General features: G+C 38.8%; 1 protein-coding gene across 1 annotated transcript in view; it reads right to left on the bottom strand.

Moving 5' to 3' along the window:
- LOC139718385 (melanotransferrin-like) overlaps positions 1-15,443 on the bottom strand; it is a 45,714-nt gene that overhangs the window by 10,099 nt on the left and 20,172 nt on the right. Inside the window, exons 4-7 of the mRNA XM_071629854.1 lie at positions 12,381-12,596; positions 11,911-12,034; positions 2,304-2,484; positions 1,988-2,071 (exon numbers count right to left, since the gene is read on the bottom strand). Of these exons, the coding sequence (XP_071485955.1) occupies positions 1,988-2,071; positions 2,304-2,484; positions 11,911-12,034; positions 12,381-12,596 (605 nt within the window). The remainder of the gene's footprint in view (positions 1-1,987; positions 2,072-2,303; positions 2,485-11,910; positions 12,035-12,380; positions 12,597-15,443) is intronic.

Here is a 15,443-nt window from a genome sequence, read left to right as displayed (position 1 = left end):
TGTTTTCTGAAATCATGATGATGTTGCAGTCTCAGAATAAAATGGCACACAGGGGATTTACACCATGGCACATAAAGAGTGAACCTTTAATATGTTCCTGGGCACTTTTGATACTTCAGTGTGCAAAGCTGTTTCATCAGCACTCAGTAATCCATCCAAACTTGTCATACATTCAGAGTTGGACCAGGAAGGTGGTACAGAAGGAGAGACAACTCCTACTCTCCTATGAAGTCATGCACTTAACTCCAGGTGGAAACCAGGTGCTTTGACAAAAGAGAGCATCACTAATCGGGACTAGCGCTCTCACATCTATAAATACCTGGCTGCCCCTACTGCAATTCGCTCTCTCTTTTAATGCAATGGCAACAATGGATTTGTGTAGCTTGAATTGGAGCAGCGAATCAAAATGCAGTGCAAAACTGACAATTTTAACAGCAAAAAGTTCAAAAGCACACTGGAACACGCTTTAGTGGAGTACCAAGTACTTTATTTGAAAGATCAAAATATCCCAGATTGAAAGATAGAAAACTTACATGTGGAAATGTGTGCATTATAGAAAAATATCAGGTTTTTAAGAGGACCCAATTTTCATTTCATTTCGATTTGCGCATTACGAAGAAACTAGAAATACAAGTTTATAATATTGAATTCTTTCCTAAACTTTCTAAATCAATTTGAGTATTTCATTTAAAATTTTACGGTGAAATAAAGCTTGTAATTCAACGTAAGGTGAAATGCGTTCTTCGTCTCCGAACTTCGTCTTGCAACTAGAGCGGTGCCAAGCATGACTTCAAAGCGTAGTGGAATGCTAGACATCCCATTGTAACGCCTTCATCCCAAACATGTGTTTGCATGAATTACGAAGAGTTGCCACTCCATCTCTGTAACAACTCCCTGGTTGGACCAACCTTTGCAATCCACACTGTGATACAGTCACATTAAACAGAGAAAGTACAGAAACAGCAATATGATAGGCATATCACAACATCTCCTGTTGTGTCTATTGCAAATTCAACTTTGATTCAACCTCCTTCACCTCTCAGGAGCTTTGGAACTACAACTGACATATGATACCTTAAAGGGAGTGTTTACCATTGAGAGAAGTGATTAAAAAAAATGTTTGAGTTACCACACTTGACGCATATGTCTAGGTCAGTTCAACCACAAAACATTCTACCATCAATAGTAATATTTCACAATAAAGCTTGAAATAAATACACTGTACGGAAATATCAGCATTTTTCTCAAAACCATAACTGTACAAGATTTACTCTAGAAGCAATTCCATTATATCTGTTGTTCACATTTTGTATTTTTAACAATACTTAACATTGCCAATACTAATTAACATTTTTACATCAGTTGTTTCTATCCCTAACTCACATTTTAGAAAATATTTTGAAGCACTAACCACCGGTTTTTGTTTCATCTGCAAATGGTAAATAATGCCTTTCACAAAAAAGAAAAGATTGAAAACAAAATATTACTTTGTTTAGGTTTTCTTTCTCCCGTCTTTTTTGCACAAGGAGAAAAGCAGGCATGCTACGAGTTACCTACTTCGCAGTGTCAAGAGTAAAGACGATGTAAATATCTTTTTAAATAGACCTGTAACCTCGTGTCTTTTTATGCTATGTGACACCATCACCTTTTCTCGTGATACTGTAAAAGAGGATATTTTTGAGCGACAAATTTTTCGCGCTCGGCCGGGTAAGAAGAGTTTCGCATTGCTTTTGTACCTCGCCAAGGAAGGAATTTGCTCTTGCGACTTTTGCCTGAAACCGTTGTCGTGGGTCACATATGGCAAGCAAAAATATTTGTGTGCTTTTATTTTCGCGCTAGTCTCTGGTTGCACGAAATATGAAAAAATTTCAACACCGCGAAAATTTCCACTCTTACAGTAGATGACAAAGATGCACCCTGTCTGCAGCCTCGCAGAATTTTCCTCGCCCAGGACAACCTGAGACCAGGGATTGCCCTGCACACTCACCACCGCATCCAGGAGCACATCTTGGAAGGCCATGATATCTTCGTTGGGCTTGGTGCTGGAGGTAACCACGGCATGGGCAGGAGCCTGGCAAAAATGAAACAAACAAAAAAAAAAGATCAAATAAATACTAAAGTTGATAACTTTCTTGAAAAAATCTCAGGATTTATCTATTAGCAATATATTTCAAAAAACCTAGATACACGTGTATTTAATATCCATTCATTTTGACCACTCTATAATCAGTTTTATTCAATTATGTTCATGTTAGCTTGTCACACTAATGACTTGATTTTCAAGGACACAGTAGCTATGACACCTTGGCAAGGCTGCAGGTCTCCGCTTGGTCGATCGTCCCGCGAGTTCCATCTGGGCAGAGGAGGCGGTAGTCGCTAATGTTAAGACCACTGTTCCAGTCATTTCCGGCAGGGAGGCCAGTGTTTTCCTGAAGGGTCTCAGGCTTGATGAAGGCTACATCCCCGGCTTCTTCAACCAGGCACCTGTGGCAAAATCAGGGATAAAGTTCACTCACTCAGGATCAAAGATCTGGGCCCTGTTACATTAAAGTTTAGATCAAACGTAAGTCTGAAAAATCAAATGTAAGTCTGTGAATACTAAATTTTGATTGGGTGATACCTGACTTATGTTTAATTTTCTGACTTACGCATCCATGTTTGATTGCATTTTTTATGCAACAGGGCCCTGGTAGCGTGGGGAATCAAGGGTGGTCCAATTCATTCAGTGCCCACCAGGGTACATTCAAAACCACAAATAACACCTGTCGATCATATCAGTCAGCAAACACCGAGGTACCGGTATGTGCATTGAAGCACCTGCTCATCAGTAAAAGTCAACTCCAGCTAAGATTCTTCAGCTGTGTATGGGGATGTGCCGGTACTATAGGCACCTGATGTACTGTAATCACTGATATTTTCGCATGACTAATTTTTTGCAGAGAGCGGCTCAAAACATATACCAGGGTTCTTGAATTCGCGGTGCTTAATTGTCAACCCATTCAAAATGTACAGAGAGAATTGTGGAGATATTTTCACAGGTTTTAGAATTTGCGCTAGCCAGAAGTAGCACGAAATACGCGAAAATTAATGTACCGCAACAATTTTGGCATTTACAGTATGGCCTTGACTGAAAGCTTGGTCTGTATCTGATCACCGGGGATATGTTCGGCGGAGAATGTGTCTGGCTTCATGGAATTCCCTCCGACACGGAAGAAAGACGCAAAAGTCAAAAAATGATACAAGACTCCTCCGGACAGATGGATTTTTCGGTCTATGTATAGTTTCCAGATCAGTGACAAATAAGCTGTACCACATAATTTGTTACAGGGATTCTCGATTATATACCTGAACTGGGCACACCGTCCCACTCCTCAAATCCCCACACTATATACAATGTATACAAGACCTTTAATCCTCACAAAACAAACACCACAAAATGCACATGAAATTGTGTACACACATGATGTTGATGGTTAAAACAGGATTATAGAGGAAATGACACATGATACTTTAATATCTCAAGTGGAATTGATTGAACTGTGTATTTTTCCTATGGGTATACATACTGTATATTTATGTACATGTAGTTCTGATTTCATCCATAGAGACAGTAAAACCCTTTATGCACTCAGTTGCCACAGTTTTTTTCGAGGTCGAACTGTACATTTGGGGTAAATATTACTTTCAGCATTGTACAATCACTTTAGGGGCGACTCTCTCACATTAAACAGGTACATGTGCAACAGCAATGCTAAATGTAGCATCAACTCTTAATGTAATATACCAACTTGATTATTGCATTTAGGGTTGCAATGTATAAAATTTAGGGTTGTCTTCAGTTATTACACTTAGGATTAAAATTTACATTCAGGGTTGACTTGATGAGTACATTTGGGGTTATATGTTTATTTAGCATTGTTATTACAAGTAGGGGGTGTTAAACACATTCCCACCATAATGACAAAAGGTAACAGTAACAGTACCAAAGTACTCAGGCCTGTGAACTTTAGCTGATAATGGAAGCCATCAAGTTTTGAAACAAAAGAAACAATATTAAGGAAGGTACTTATCAAAGAAGGCATGTGAACTCACGACAGTAATGAACGTCATCATATTTTCAAACAAAATATGATAAGCGGTGAAATACTCATATTTCACAAGGAAAGCGTGAGTCTGGGTATTTACAATGTACACAATCGAACACTTTTCAGCACTGAAGATGGTAACTTTAGACAATTGTTGACTATGGGAGAGATACATGTATAGGGCTTCCATGAGCTCTAGAGCTGCCTTTAGTTCTCAGAAGAAAGTGGCTATAAAAAGAAAAATAATAATAATCATTTGAAGGGTAACTCCAAGGAAAGAACCAGATTGGAGTGTTGGACAAGCTATACACTCTTTGGATATGCTTTGACTCTCCAAGCAGGAATTGAGACTTGTGCCAAACAGGAAAGATGTTAAATGAGGCATATTAATATGGCAATCATGATTATGTTACACTGTACATACACTATTTTTGTAGCATAAAAAAGCATACCAATCAAAACATAAAGTGCAGCTCTCTTTGCCAGCACCATTTTTGACAGGCTGTTGATCACCACTTTTTAACAGTTTAGATTATATCTACAAATGTATGTAACCATTGTCTACAATCATTTTGTAATCTTGTCATTATGTGTAACTATTGTCAGACCTACTTGATGTCATATGTACGTGACCCTGCACCTCAAAACAAACAAAAAGTCGCCAGACATGAATTTTTAGTTAAGACCATATTCTGAAAGAGCAGACTTTAAGCTTTAAAATGATGTATAACTCAAATCAAATGGACTCTCCTAACCTATCTAAATATTGGAAAGAAGGCACAAACTCAGGAAAAGTGTGAACTGAGAAAAGAGGCTCTGAAGTACAGTGTCTATTCAAGCGCTTAATCTTTACCAAACCGTGCTGGCTGTGCCATGAATGGGACAAAAAACAGGAAGTAAACCACCAGAGTAACAACAATGAAAGGATTATCAGATTAAACTGAAATTAAGCATGCCTCATTAACACATTCTGTCCATAATTAATGCCAACTTTCAAAGCAGTAGCACTATCCTTTCAAAAGCTATTAGAGTTGAAAGTGAAGAGTGTGGACAAGTTTTTTTCAGAAATGAAAAAGGAATTCTAAAGACACACCTAATCACACTATTCTACCAAAAATGTTCGAGATGAACTGCTAAAAAAAAAAAACACTTTCCTGCCCGTTTTATTATACCAAATTTTAGCATAATGTAAAAGAAGACCCACTCTTTCAGAAAATATGAAAAAGTCAAGTTCGGCTAGGTTGAACCATTTCACTTATTTTCAGTCCTCACGCAAAATCAGTGTGTGCGACTTTATGTTCGTTTTGAGGTGCACGGTCACATATGCACGCACCCTGGCATTACTATAGATTGCGTGATGCGATTACCTAGCAACACCTTGATGCGCTTTGCTCTTGATGACAGTTCAACTTTGGCAAACTTCGTATCAATGCTAATGCGTGATGCGATTACCTAGCAACACCTTGATGCGCTTTGCTCTTGATGACAGTTCAACTTTGGCAAACTTTGTATCAATGCTAATGGTGATTGGCAGTATCATCAACAGCGCCCACCGGGACTATGCACCTTTAAGAAGTTACATTGCATTGTGAGCTTTTCCTCAAGTACATATTGTACACTCAGTGATGGACTTCCAATAAGAAAACCAGAAAGGCCAGCAATACCAGTGGTAGTTTGATGTTACTTTTCTGGTACACTGAATCAATGTACATGGATTTTCTTTCTTCTTTTTTTTTCTCAGATTCAGATTTAGATTCAACTTTATTGTCATGTACAAACTAAAATATAACGGCATAAAATTTACATTCTAGCAGTTTCAGATACAACTTTAAAAAAAAAACGAAAAAATATAAACCAAAACAATCTGTAACATAAATTTTTTTTGAAAACTCTTTGTTTTTAATAGAGGATTGATGAGAGAACATCCCTATCATAACATTTCATGACTGAAACCTTTACAGCCACCATAAAGAGGCAAACATACGTGTACATTGCAAGCCCAAAAGTTCCTCATCCAAAGTCAATGGCATACCAATAATATGATCTGCATACGTGTCCCTTTTATGTCTGCATTTAATGTGGCAATAACGGTGGAGTCTTCATCCTCTATTCAGGTCTTTCTATTATGGAGCAAACACTGCAGCTCTGCCGCTTCAATGCCATCCATGTTATTTGGGAGAAGATTTTGGAACATTGCAATCACACAAGGACTGAAATTCACAACTTTGACACTAACCCCTGAAATGCTCTTTCACCAATTTCCATGGCCCAACTTGTGATTTTCTCATGATATACTGAAATTGTTCCCAAACTATCAAATTCAAAATGACTTTGTGTAGCCAGCAGTGAAGCAGGCTTTAGGGAAGACAAAAACCACACCAACAACAGCAAATATTAGGAGTCAGTAAGACAGGGGAAAAAATACACAAAACAAAAGAATCTCACAAAATATAATTAGCTATCCAATAGGAAAAGCTATGTCGTCAGATTGGATTAGTTAATAACATCCACGTGTTAACTAACCCATCAATCATTTGCATCTTGTTAAAGTTCCTTAAAAATGCTGTTCTGCAGAAAAACAAAAAACAAAACACATGCTAGTTTCAAAGTACTTTATGGCAAATACAATCATGTATGTTATCAGGATTCAACATCTTGCTCTTTATGGCGCGAATTCCTTCCTCTCGCTCCTCGTACTGCCTGGCACGGGGCAAGGGGAGTTACGGTACGAACTTCTTGCAAAAATCCCAACATGTTTGGCACGCATTGTACAAGAGGAAGAACAGGCCATTAGGAAGTCTGCTCAAATTGTTATGGAAATAATATGCTAATAAATGTCTGCATGAGGAGGTCATGATTAACAGCTGTTTGCTTGTACCAATAACAAGGTCTCATATAATTCAAGTTTTACTTCTTGTCTTTTGCAAGTTTCATCTTTGAAATGCAATTAACCCATTGAGGACAAGCTGATTCTGCTATGTGTATTAAACATATTTCCTATTGACACCTGCCCTAGTATACTCAGGACTATACATAGTCTTTAAATTCAATAGACAGATACAAGAAGTCTTGAGGCTACATTATGAAACTGAACAGTACAAACAACATTCTCTCCTTGATTTGAGGAACTATTTCTTCAGCAACAGCACTGTGAAGTTGAGAAGTCTCTCTGATTAAAATGTTTGTCACCTCAGCAACATCTGTAAACTGTTTTAAGAATAGGTTAGATAAATATTGGTCTTAAAATCCACAATCTTGTCTATGAGCCAGTATGCTGTGTTGACTCCTACCCACATGTTTGTCCTTTTCCACGATGAAAATGTTGAGTTACAGAAAATGTATAAACATCCGGGATCGTGAGCTTCCATCAATGAACCCGCAAAATACTATACACTGTACGCGAATCATAGTGGAATTAAAATTTAAAGTAATTAGTTAATAAACAGGAATTACAGGGTCACTTTTAGATACAGAGTGACAAAAAACAAAACAAAACAAAACACCTTTTTGTCCCGTGTGTGTGTTTGTTTGTGGGACATGCAATATTTGTGTCCATGTCTGGCACTTGAATTCATTCACCTTGGACTGTGGGTGGCCTTGTGTGTATCTCACAGTACAATCGATACACCAGAAGTTGGCACAAATAGCCACAAACTTAAAGCTCTTGTTGCTACGACTGTAGGGTGGGAAACGAGAAACACGACTTGCACAATACCCTTTCATGACTAAACGGTTCAACTGCAGTATTCTTGCGACACAGCTGAACAAATGAAATGCATTCATGCCACAACTGTGCCCCAATCGAAATGCCATCAATCTTGGTACGACAAAGCGTAGAACAAAGTGCACACGCAATATGATATATCAGAGAGTGCCCCATTCATTCACTCTGTAATCTAAAATCTGACACTTGAAAATGGAGAATAGCATCCGAACACGATATCAAAACTATGGAAAAGTAATCTACGAAGGGAAAAAAAAACACAGCCTGCTGCACACTTTGCACAAGGAACTAGAAAAACAATTGAGAAGTGTTGACACAACAGAATAAAAAAATAAAATAAAAACAAGGACATGATGAAAATCACAGGCAAGCTGCAGAAGGCTGACCATGCCTCGCAAATTTTAATCATAGCATGTCCATATTAAAGACAACAATCAAAACACAGCAGATTTCCTTCCTGTGCAACAGATCTTTAGAATAGATGAAAAAGTGGTATACATCACATCAAACACTGTACAAGTTGTATATCACTATCTGATTATGCATCATTATAGAGAACAGTTTGTATGCTGCAAACTGCATGGAAGTACATTTTTCCTATTTTAAGATGCTGCTCAATATTTGGTTTTGTTTATGTACTGCAGTGCAACAAAAAGTCTACACAGTGCATTTCTTCCTTGAAATCTATACACAAACATCTGGCCATTTTTAGTCTGTTTTGGTTTCTCTATTATTACCTCTTCATGAATCACTTGTTGAAAAGCAATGGACAATGAATCATACAACTTGTAAGCTTATACTGAACATAAACAGGACAGTTCTCACGGTCTCCTGCAGAGAAATTATATGTGTGTTGTAATCAATGACATCATTAATTTTAATGATGTGGGAGCCCTCGTTTTAACTCTTTATGTGCCACGATCACACGTCCGACTCAGTTGACGGCATGCAACCTTCGCATATTCTGCTCAAATGCAGAAACCTGCTCAAACCAATTGATAAATAGCCAAATGCCACAGTGTAATGAAAGTGTTTCTTGCGATTCTGTTCCTCTCATATTTAGCTTGCATTGTATGTGGTGATTAACTGACAATTGGTGTTTCCTACTGGATTTGCGTGTAAAGTCTAAGTTTCTACCACTGTTTTGTGTGCAAATGTTATGCTTTACAGTAATGTAGCTACTGATTATTTGAAAGAAAAAAAAAACATAGATTTGACCAACAATTTACATCAAAGCAAGGCTTGATGTTTTCTCTACAACTTTGCTCACTACATGTCCAGCTTTAACACAAATCTATGAAAAGCTACATAGATTAAAAAATACAGAATGTTTTCTTTGACCATGTTGGTGTCTCCGAATAACATGGCACACAGGGGGTTTCCATAATGGCACATAAAGAGTTAAATACTGAACACAAACAGGACAGTTCCCACAGTCTCCTGCAGATGAACTATCTGTGTGATGCAATCAATGATACCATTGATTTTCATGATGCGGGAGCCCTCGTCTAGTAACAACCTTGAAGGTTAGAAGCACAACATAACTCCACTGAATTAGATGCTTCTATTGGTAGTGGCTCAAAGGTGAAATATATGTTTGTATTCAAAGGCAATGTATGATGATGCCATTTCATCACTTCACAGCATTTAACCCATTGAGGATGAGTCCTGAGCATACTCAGGCAGGTGTCTACGGGAAATGCGTGTTGTAGCAAAATCAGTCCGTCCTCAATGGGTTAAAGCCAGGAAATACGAGCAGTGTACAGTTTGAATGAGATTCAGATATTGAATTTACATCTGACCGTGTTTCACAAAACCAAGAAGAAGTCACACAACCTGCTTTTCGGTGAGAATTCAAAACAGGTATAAAGGGAAAGCCTAGTCAATTTTTTAGTTATTTTTTTGATATTTTTGGAAGAGCAACTATTCTTGAATATATTTCGAAAGGTTGGGATCATAAAACGATTGAAAAATTGTCTCTATTAAAGGGTGTTGTTGTTTTTTTCAAGAAAAATTTGTTTTGGTCTGACATAGGCATTCTCAGATCTACAGATGTGGAGTGCTAGTAATATAACTCTTCATATATGACTTACTTTTTACTCTAAAGAATATATATATATATATATATAACACAGTGTTTATATAGCGCATATCACTACCGTGGTGTCTCTATGCGCTTTAAGGAGAGGGATGAAGTAGAAAGAAGAAATGCAGTGTACAATATGTGTACCATATGGTACACATGGATGATGGAATTGGGTGAGAAATTATTGATTATGAATAGAACATATTAATCAGTGATGTACAAACTTTCAGTTTATTTTAAGAATCCCTTCATAGTGGTTTCCATGGAGTTCATATCTAGTACTTTGTCCCATTTATTAACAGAAGGTATAGCTGGGTGAAATTTAATACGTACTTGACTAAACTCTAAATGAACTTCAAGCCTCTTTTCATCAGTACACACTTTTCCTGAGTGTGTACTTTATTTCTATATTTGGAATAGATGGGTTTCGGAAGTGAATGCATATCTCTCAATTAAAATGAATTTTAAAAAGATAGAGAAAGCTTAAGACTGGCTCTTCTAGAATCTGCAAATCTGCAAAGAAACACCAATCAAACCAATGTTGGTTAATGTCAAACCATAACAGGTATTGGGCTTGATGCCTCAAACTGGTCTTGATGCTTCCTTCAAAAATAAGAGAGCCAAGAAGGCTCAAACTAACCATGACCCGGATCAGGGAGATATTCGAGGCCTGAGAAACTCTTTGACCTGTGAATATTTTCCCCTGTAAGTCTTCTCTCCCCTTCCCTTTATCTTCAACATCCTCCTCCAACTTTCCTCCCACTAAACATCTTCCCTTCTTTCATTCCTCCTACAGATTTCCTCCATTACCCCCATACCCATCTTTATTCCCATCATTTGTTTTCTCCCCATCCTTCCTCCACCTCCTCTCCTATCCTCTCTTCTCCTGATATCCATTTTTAAATCCATTCCTCAAACACTCCTAAATCTTCAGTATTCTTATTTTTGTCATTACCCGAGAGTTCCAGTACAGGTAGCCATTGTAAAGTTCATACTCTATCTCTCTTTTCTTACTCCATCTTCTTAATCTTTTCTCCCTTTCATATCTTCAAACCTTTGCTCTAAACCTCCAATTTCTCACGCCACATTTACACCATGTTTCCAGCAGGCAATAGCAATCACAATTCAGGCCACTGCAGACAAAACAGGGTGGACATGAGACAACCAGGAAAGGGGGGGGGGGGGGATGGGATGGGCAAACGAGACAGGCCATGACTGCTGTGAATGCCACATCAGATTGTTTTTAAGTGTCAACAAATTTGCCAAGGCAGTGATGATGCTGATGAAAAACCTAGCAGGCCTGTGATAAAAGGGGCTGAACGAAAAACATGCCAGCAATAGGTCGTAACGAAACTTGAGAGGTCTGTAGTGGGATGTGACTGAAAATATGTGAAGTGTAAACCTATCCAGACACTGTGACAACGGCTACTGATAGCTACAGCCTATGTCCAGTGGAGCATGGATGGGAATGAACAAGACAAAGGGTGCGTTCGAGCGTTCTAAAGCAAACCAAAGCGTACCGTACCAAACTGTGCCAGTTTTGTAGCGTTCCAGCGCTCTGTGGAGAAAGCGTACCTCACAAGTTATTTTTAGAAAAGGTTACGATTGTTTGCAGCAAGAATGTCATTCCCCTGGCGCTTGAACTACTTACAGCTGTCCCGAACAAAGAGAATGATTTCTTTGCATTGTGACGTATGCGCATGATACGCGCATGCTTTACAGCAAACTTTTGGTACGCTTTGGTATGCTTTTGGAGCACATCGGGAAGTGGTCCACTTTTGGCTCGTACAGTACGGTACGGTACACTTTAGGAGCGTTCGAGCGCTCCTCTGGCGCGGGTACGGAACGGTACAGTTCACTTTAGGAGAGCGCTCGAACGCACCTTAATATACGAAGGGGGGCAGGGAAAAGGAGTATATCACACATGCACATAGTGCACTATGTTTCGGGCTAATGCGGGTGCCACGGCCACCTGGAACATGGTGTAAGCATAGCATACATCTGCTCGACATTACCTGAAGGCCCCGGCGTAGCTGCTGTAGAGTTCGCTGGAATCTGGCGGGCACTGTGGATCGGTGCAGATACCACACAGGTTCTGTGGGTTGGTTCCGTATGGGTTCCTTGAAGCCTCAAAGGCACCTGCCATACAAAGTACAGAGATACACATTGTACACTGTAAGGCTCATTATCCCTGTGACTGCAGGCCTGCATCTTTGTTAACCCTTTCTCTGTCATGGACTTTGGACAGTTACTTGTGTAAAACACTATGGTCTTTTTTGTGCCACCTGTCTCTCAAAGCAGATGAAGGTTTAAGTTTGACAGATTTTATTTCTTCTTTCTATTAGTCAAATTTCAATGCATTACACTTCAGAGATGCTTATCTGTATTATATCTTAGGAGCACATGTATTCCCCTGTTCATTTGTTTGTGTGTACTACTTCAGTAAGGAGCAAAAAATTTGTGAACATCCTCCCATCTGCAGTACCTGGGGCACAGCTCTCGTTGAAGAACTGGGCCACAGCATTGATGTCATCACCGCAGTCGACGGGATCCATGTAGCCCCTGTCGAGCAGGAACCCTACAGGGATGTTCCAGCCGGCTGTCCTGCGGATGCCCGTGTGGCAGGACTTCCTACCCTTCAGGTTGGTGATGTTGATGTCCGTGTCACTCGCACGAACCACGGCGATACCATGGTATGTGTCTATACATGGAGAAAGGATATAGATCCTAAAGAAAAAGAACTCCACAATTTTCTTTTCAAAGTAAAAATTTCCACTATTTCTTACTGATGTACATATTTTATGCACATGTCAAGGGTAATGTCATTACTCCTGCCTTCTGAAAGAGGCAAGACAAGTCCTCTTTTATTAAAGGGATGGTACAGTATTGGTGGAGATGAGAATTGGGCTTTTAACTTTTTGCGAGATACCAAGCAAACACTTATGATATAGTACAGAGCATACCATTTTAAGAGGAATTCAAAGTTTATTTGATGAAAATCGGGTTTGGAATGACTGAAACATCCAAAAACAAAGTAAAACAAAGCGATAGTAATAAAGTGTGGGTCCCACACTTTAGTAGAATCACGCTTTTTTTTAATATCTCAGCCATTTCAAAACCAATTTTCATCAAATAAATGTTGAATTCCTCATAGAATTACATGCTCTTTCATATTTCATAAGAGGTTTCTCATTATCTCACCAAAAAATGTTAGAAACCTGAAATTAGGCCTCAACCAAAACTGTGCAATCCCTTTAAGCTAGAAAGGTGAAAATATGATGAATTTTCTTTTGTATTTTCTTTATATTATTCTATACATGTGACCTCAGAAATTGTAGTGGGCTTCTCATCCAGCAATGGCAGCACTGAAACTTTAAAAGTTCATAACTTTCGAACAGATTGTCTGATTTTCCTCAAACTTTCACTGATGTGTGTATGTTCTGCATTCACTCAGTCTACCCAAATGTTATTGTGGGCTTGTTCTTTAAAGAGGATTGCATTTTCTCACATGAAGGTTTTTCTCTGCTATGTACTAGGTTGCCATGACATTGGGCAGTTTCGAAAGCTCATGGCATTATCTTCCAAGGAAGACTGGGAAAAACCCCGTGATCAAACATTCCCAGGGGTGGATTCAACCTCACATCCTATCCACTTCCTGTGAGAGCTGTATGACGACCTCTTATACTTGACAGCAAAAACATTAAAGAGTCATTAAAGAGTCTTTTAAAACATAAGGGGGATATTGTCGCCTGACAGGCAGAAGGGCCTCAACATAAAAGATTTCAACCCCAAATTTGAATTTTGTCTTGTGACATAGTTCAGCAAAGTTTTGAAAGGTTTTTCAGATGATATAAACTATAGTTTGTGTGTGTGTGTGTGTGTGTGTGTGTGTGTATGTGTGTATGTGTGATTTTTCAAGCATGAAAGCATTAAAGGGATGGTTGTATGTACAGTATTTGTGGAGTACAATTTGTACAGGATTGAGCTTTTAACTTTTTGCAAAATAACTAAAAAGAATCCACTTATGAAATGTTACAGAGCATACTATTTACAGTTTATTTGATGAAAAATCAGTTTTGGAATGGCGGACAAAATAAAAAACAAGGTAAAACAAGGTGATCCTCATAAAAACTGGGTCCAACCTTTTGTAACTGCTTTGCTTTGGATATCTCAAGTCAATTTAAAAGCAATTTTCATCAAATAAACATTGAACTCCTCTTGGAATTACATGCTCTCTTATATTTCATAAGAGATTTCTCATTATCTCACGAAAAAATTCAGAAACCTGAAGCCAGGTCTCAACCAATACTATACCATCCCTTAAATAGGACCCTTCTGGTGAGCAGGTGGCGATACGATCTACGGAAACAGGCCTGTCCTGATCCAGTGCAACAACTGAGTAAGGTTGCCAAAAAATCCTGTACTCTTCAAAACAACATAATGGTGAGGTTGCTATGGTAACAGGCATATTCACTGAAATATTTGGTAATCAGCCACCTCTCTGAAAGAGAGCCAACATTTACCCCTCCTTTCCATCTGAAGTCTATATGCATCTACACATACATGTACATAATATGCAATGCTATCCCCAGGCCAGGCATATGAACAGTTGCCAAACATTAATTGAGCTTTTGATGCATAAAGGCCTGGTCACACAGCCCAAAAGTTAAACGTATGAATCACGCATGAAATTTGGTTGTGCGTGCTTGTTCAGCAAAATTTTTTGGTGATATATGCGATGAAAATCACCGATGAATTGCGCAAGAACTACGGAAAGATCACGCAAAAATCACTAACAAACCACGCACTTTCAGCACATACACTGTAGGCATGCAAAGGCCTCAAACAGGGCGAATATGTGGTTGTGCATGACGAAAGGTCCACGGAAAACCACGCATAATCTGCACATTATTACTGATGAACTGAGTATGAATCGATAGCAGCAACATTTTCACAATATTTTTCACGATATTCCACGCATATTTCGAAACACTGTCTGCGTAAGAACTACGCAAAAATTATGTAAAACAGTGTAATACTGCGTAAACTCTTACGCGAAGCCGAGTTTTGAGCTGCTCAAAACCTGGAATCGCGTGAAGCGCCGATCCAGCGAACATTGGCGGACAACTACAATAAGGTTCCATGTCAGACAAACTGATGAAACGCGCAAATCGCGCATGTATCGCGTAAGGCTCGAAGTTCGTGCGTGATTCATGCGTTTACGTGACTTTTGGGCTGTGTGACCGAGCCTTGAATGTTTACATGATTCCTCTTCTCTCATGAGTCACGCCCTTCAATGGGCAGACAAACTATTTGTCTTCCATTAATTCTAAAAAGCTATACGTGTAGTAAGAGGGTGGAATACCAAATTATGTTCAGTTCTGATAAAATTGGGTTTTCAATATGTATGCAGTCTCATAGCATTGATAAGGCAACCAAGTGCAATAGGTCAATGTGTGAGATATGTCCTTAATGGGATGGTATAGTTTTGGTTGAGCTGGGGCCCTCGCCTCCAACTTTTTGTGAGATATTGTAATGAGAAACCTCT

This window comes from Diadema antillarum, unplaced genomic scaffold (assembly GCF_040938485.1).
Source record: "Diadema antillarum isolate AM-2024a unplaced genomic scaffold, OU_Dant_1.0 scf00000093, whole genome shotgun sequence".
Taxonomy (NCBI): Eukaryota; Metazoa; Echinodermata; class Echinoidea; order Diadematoida; family Diadematidae; genus Diadema; species Diadema antillarum.
The sequence above is the reverse complement of the archived record's forward strand: the minus strand, read 5'-3'. Positions and strand labels throughout refer to the sequence as shown.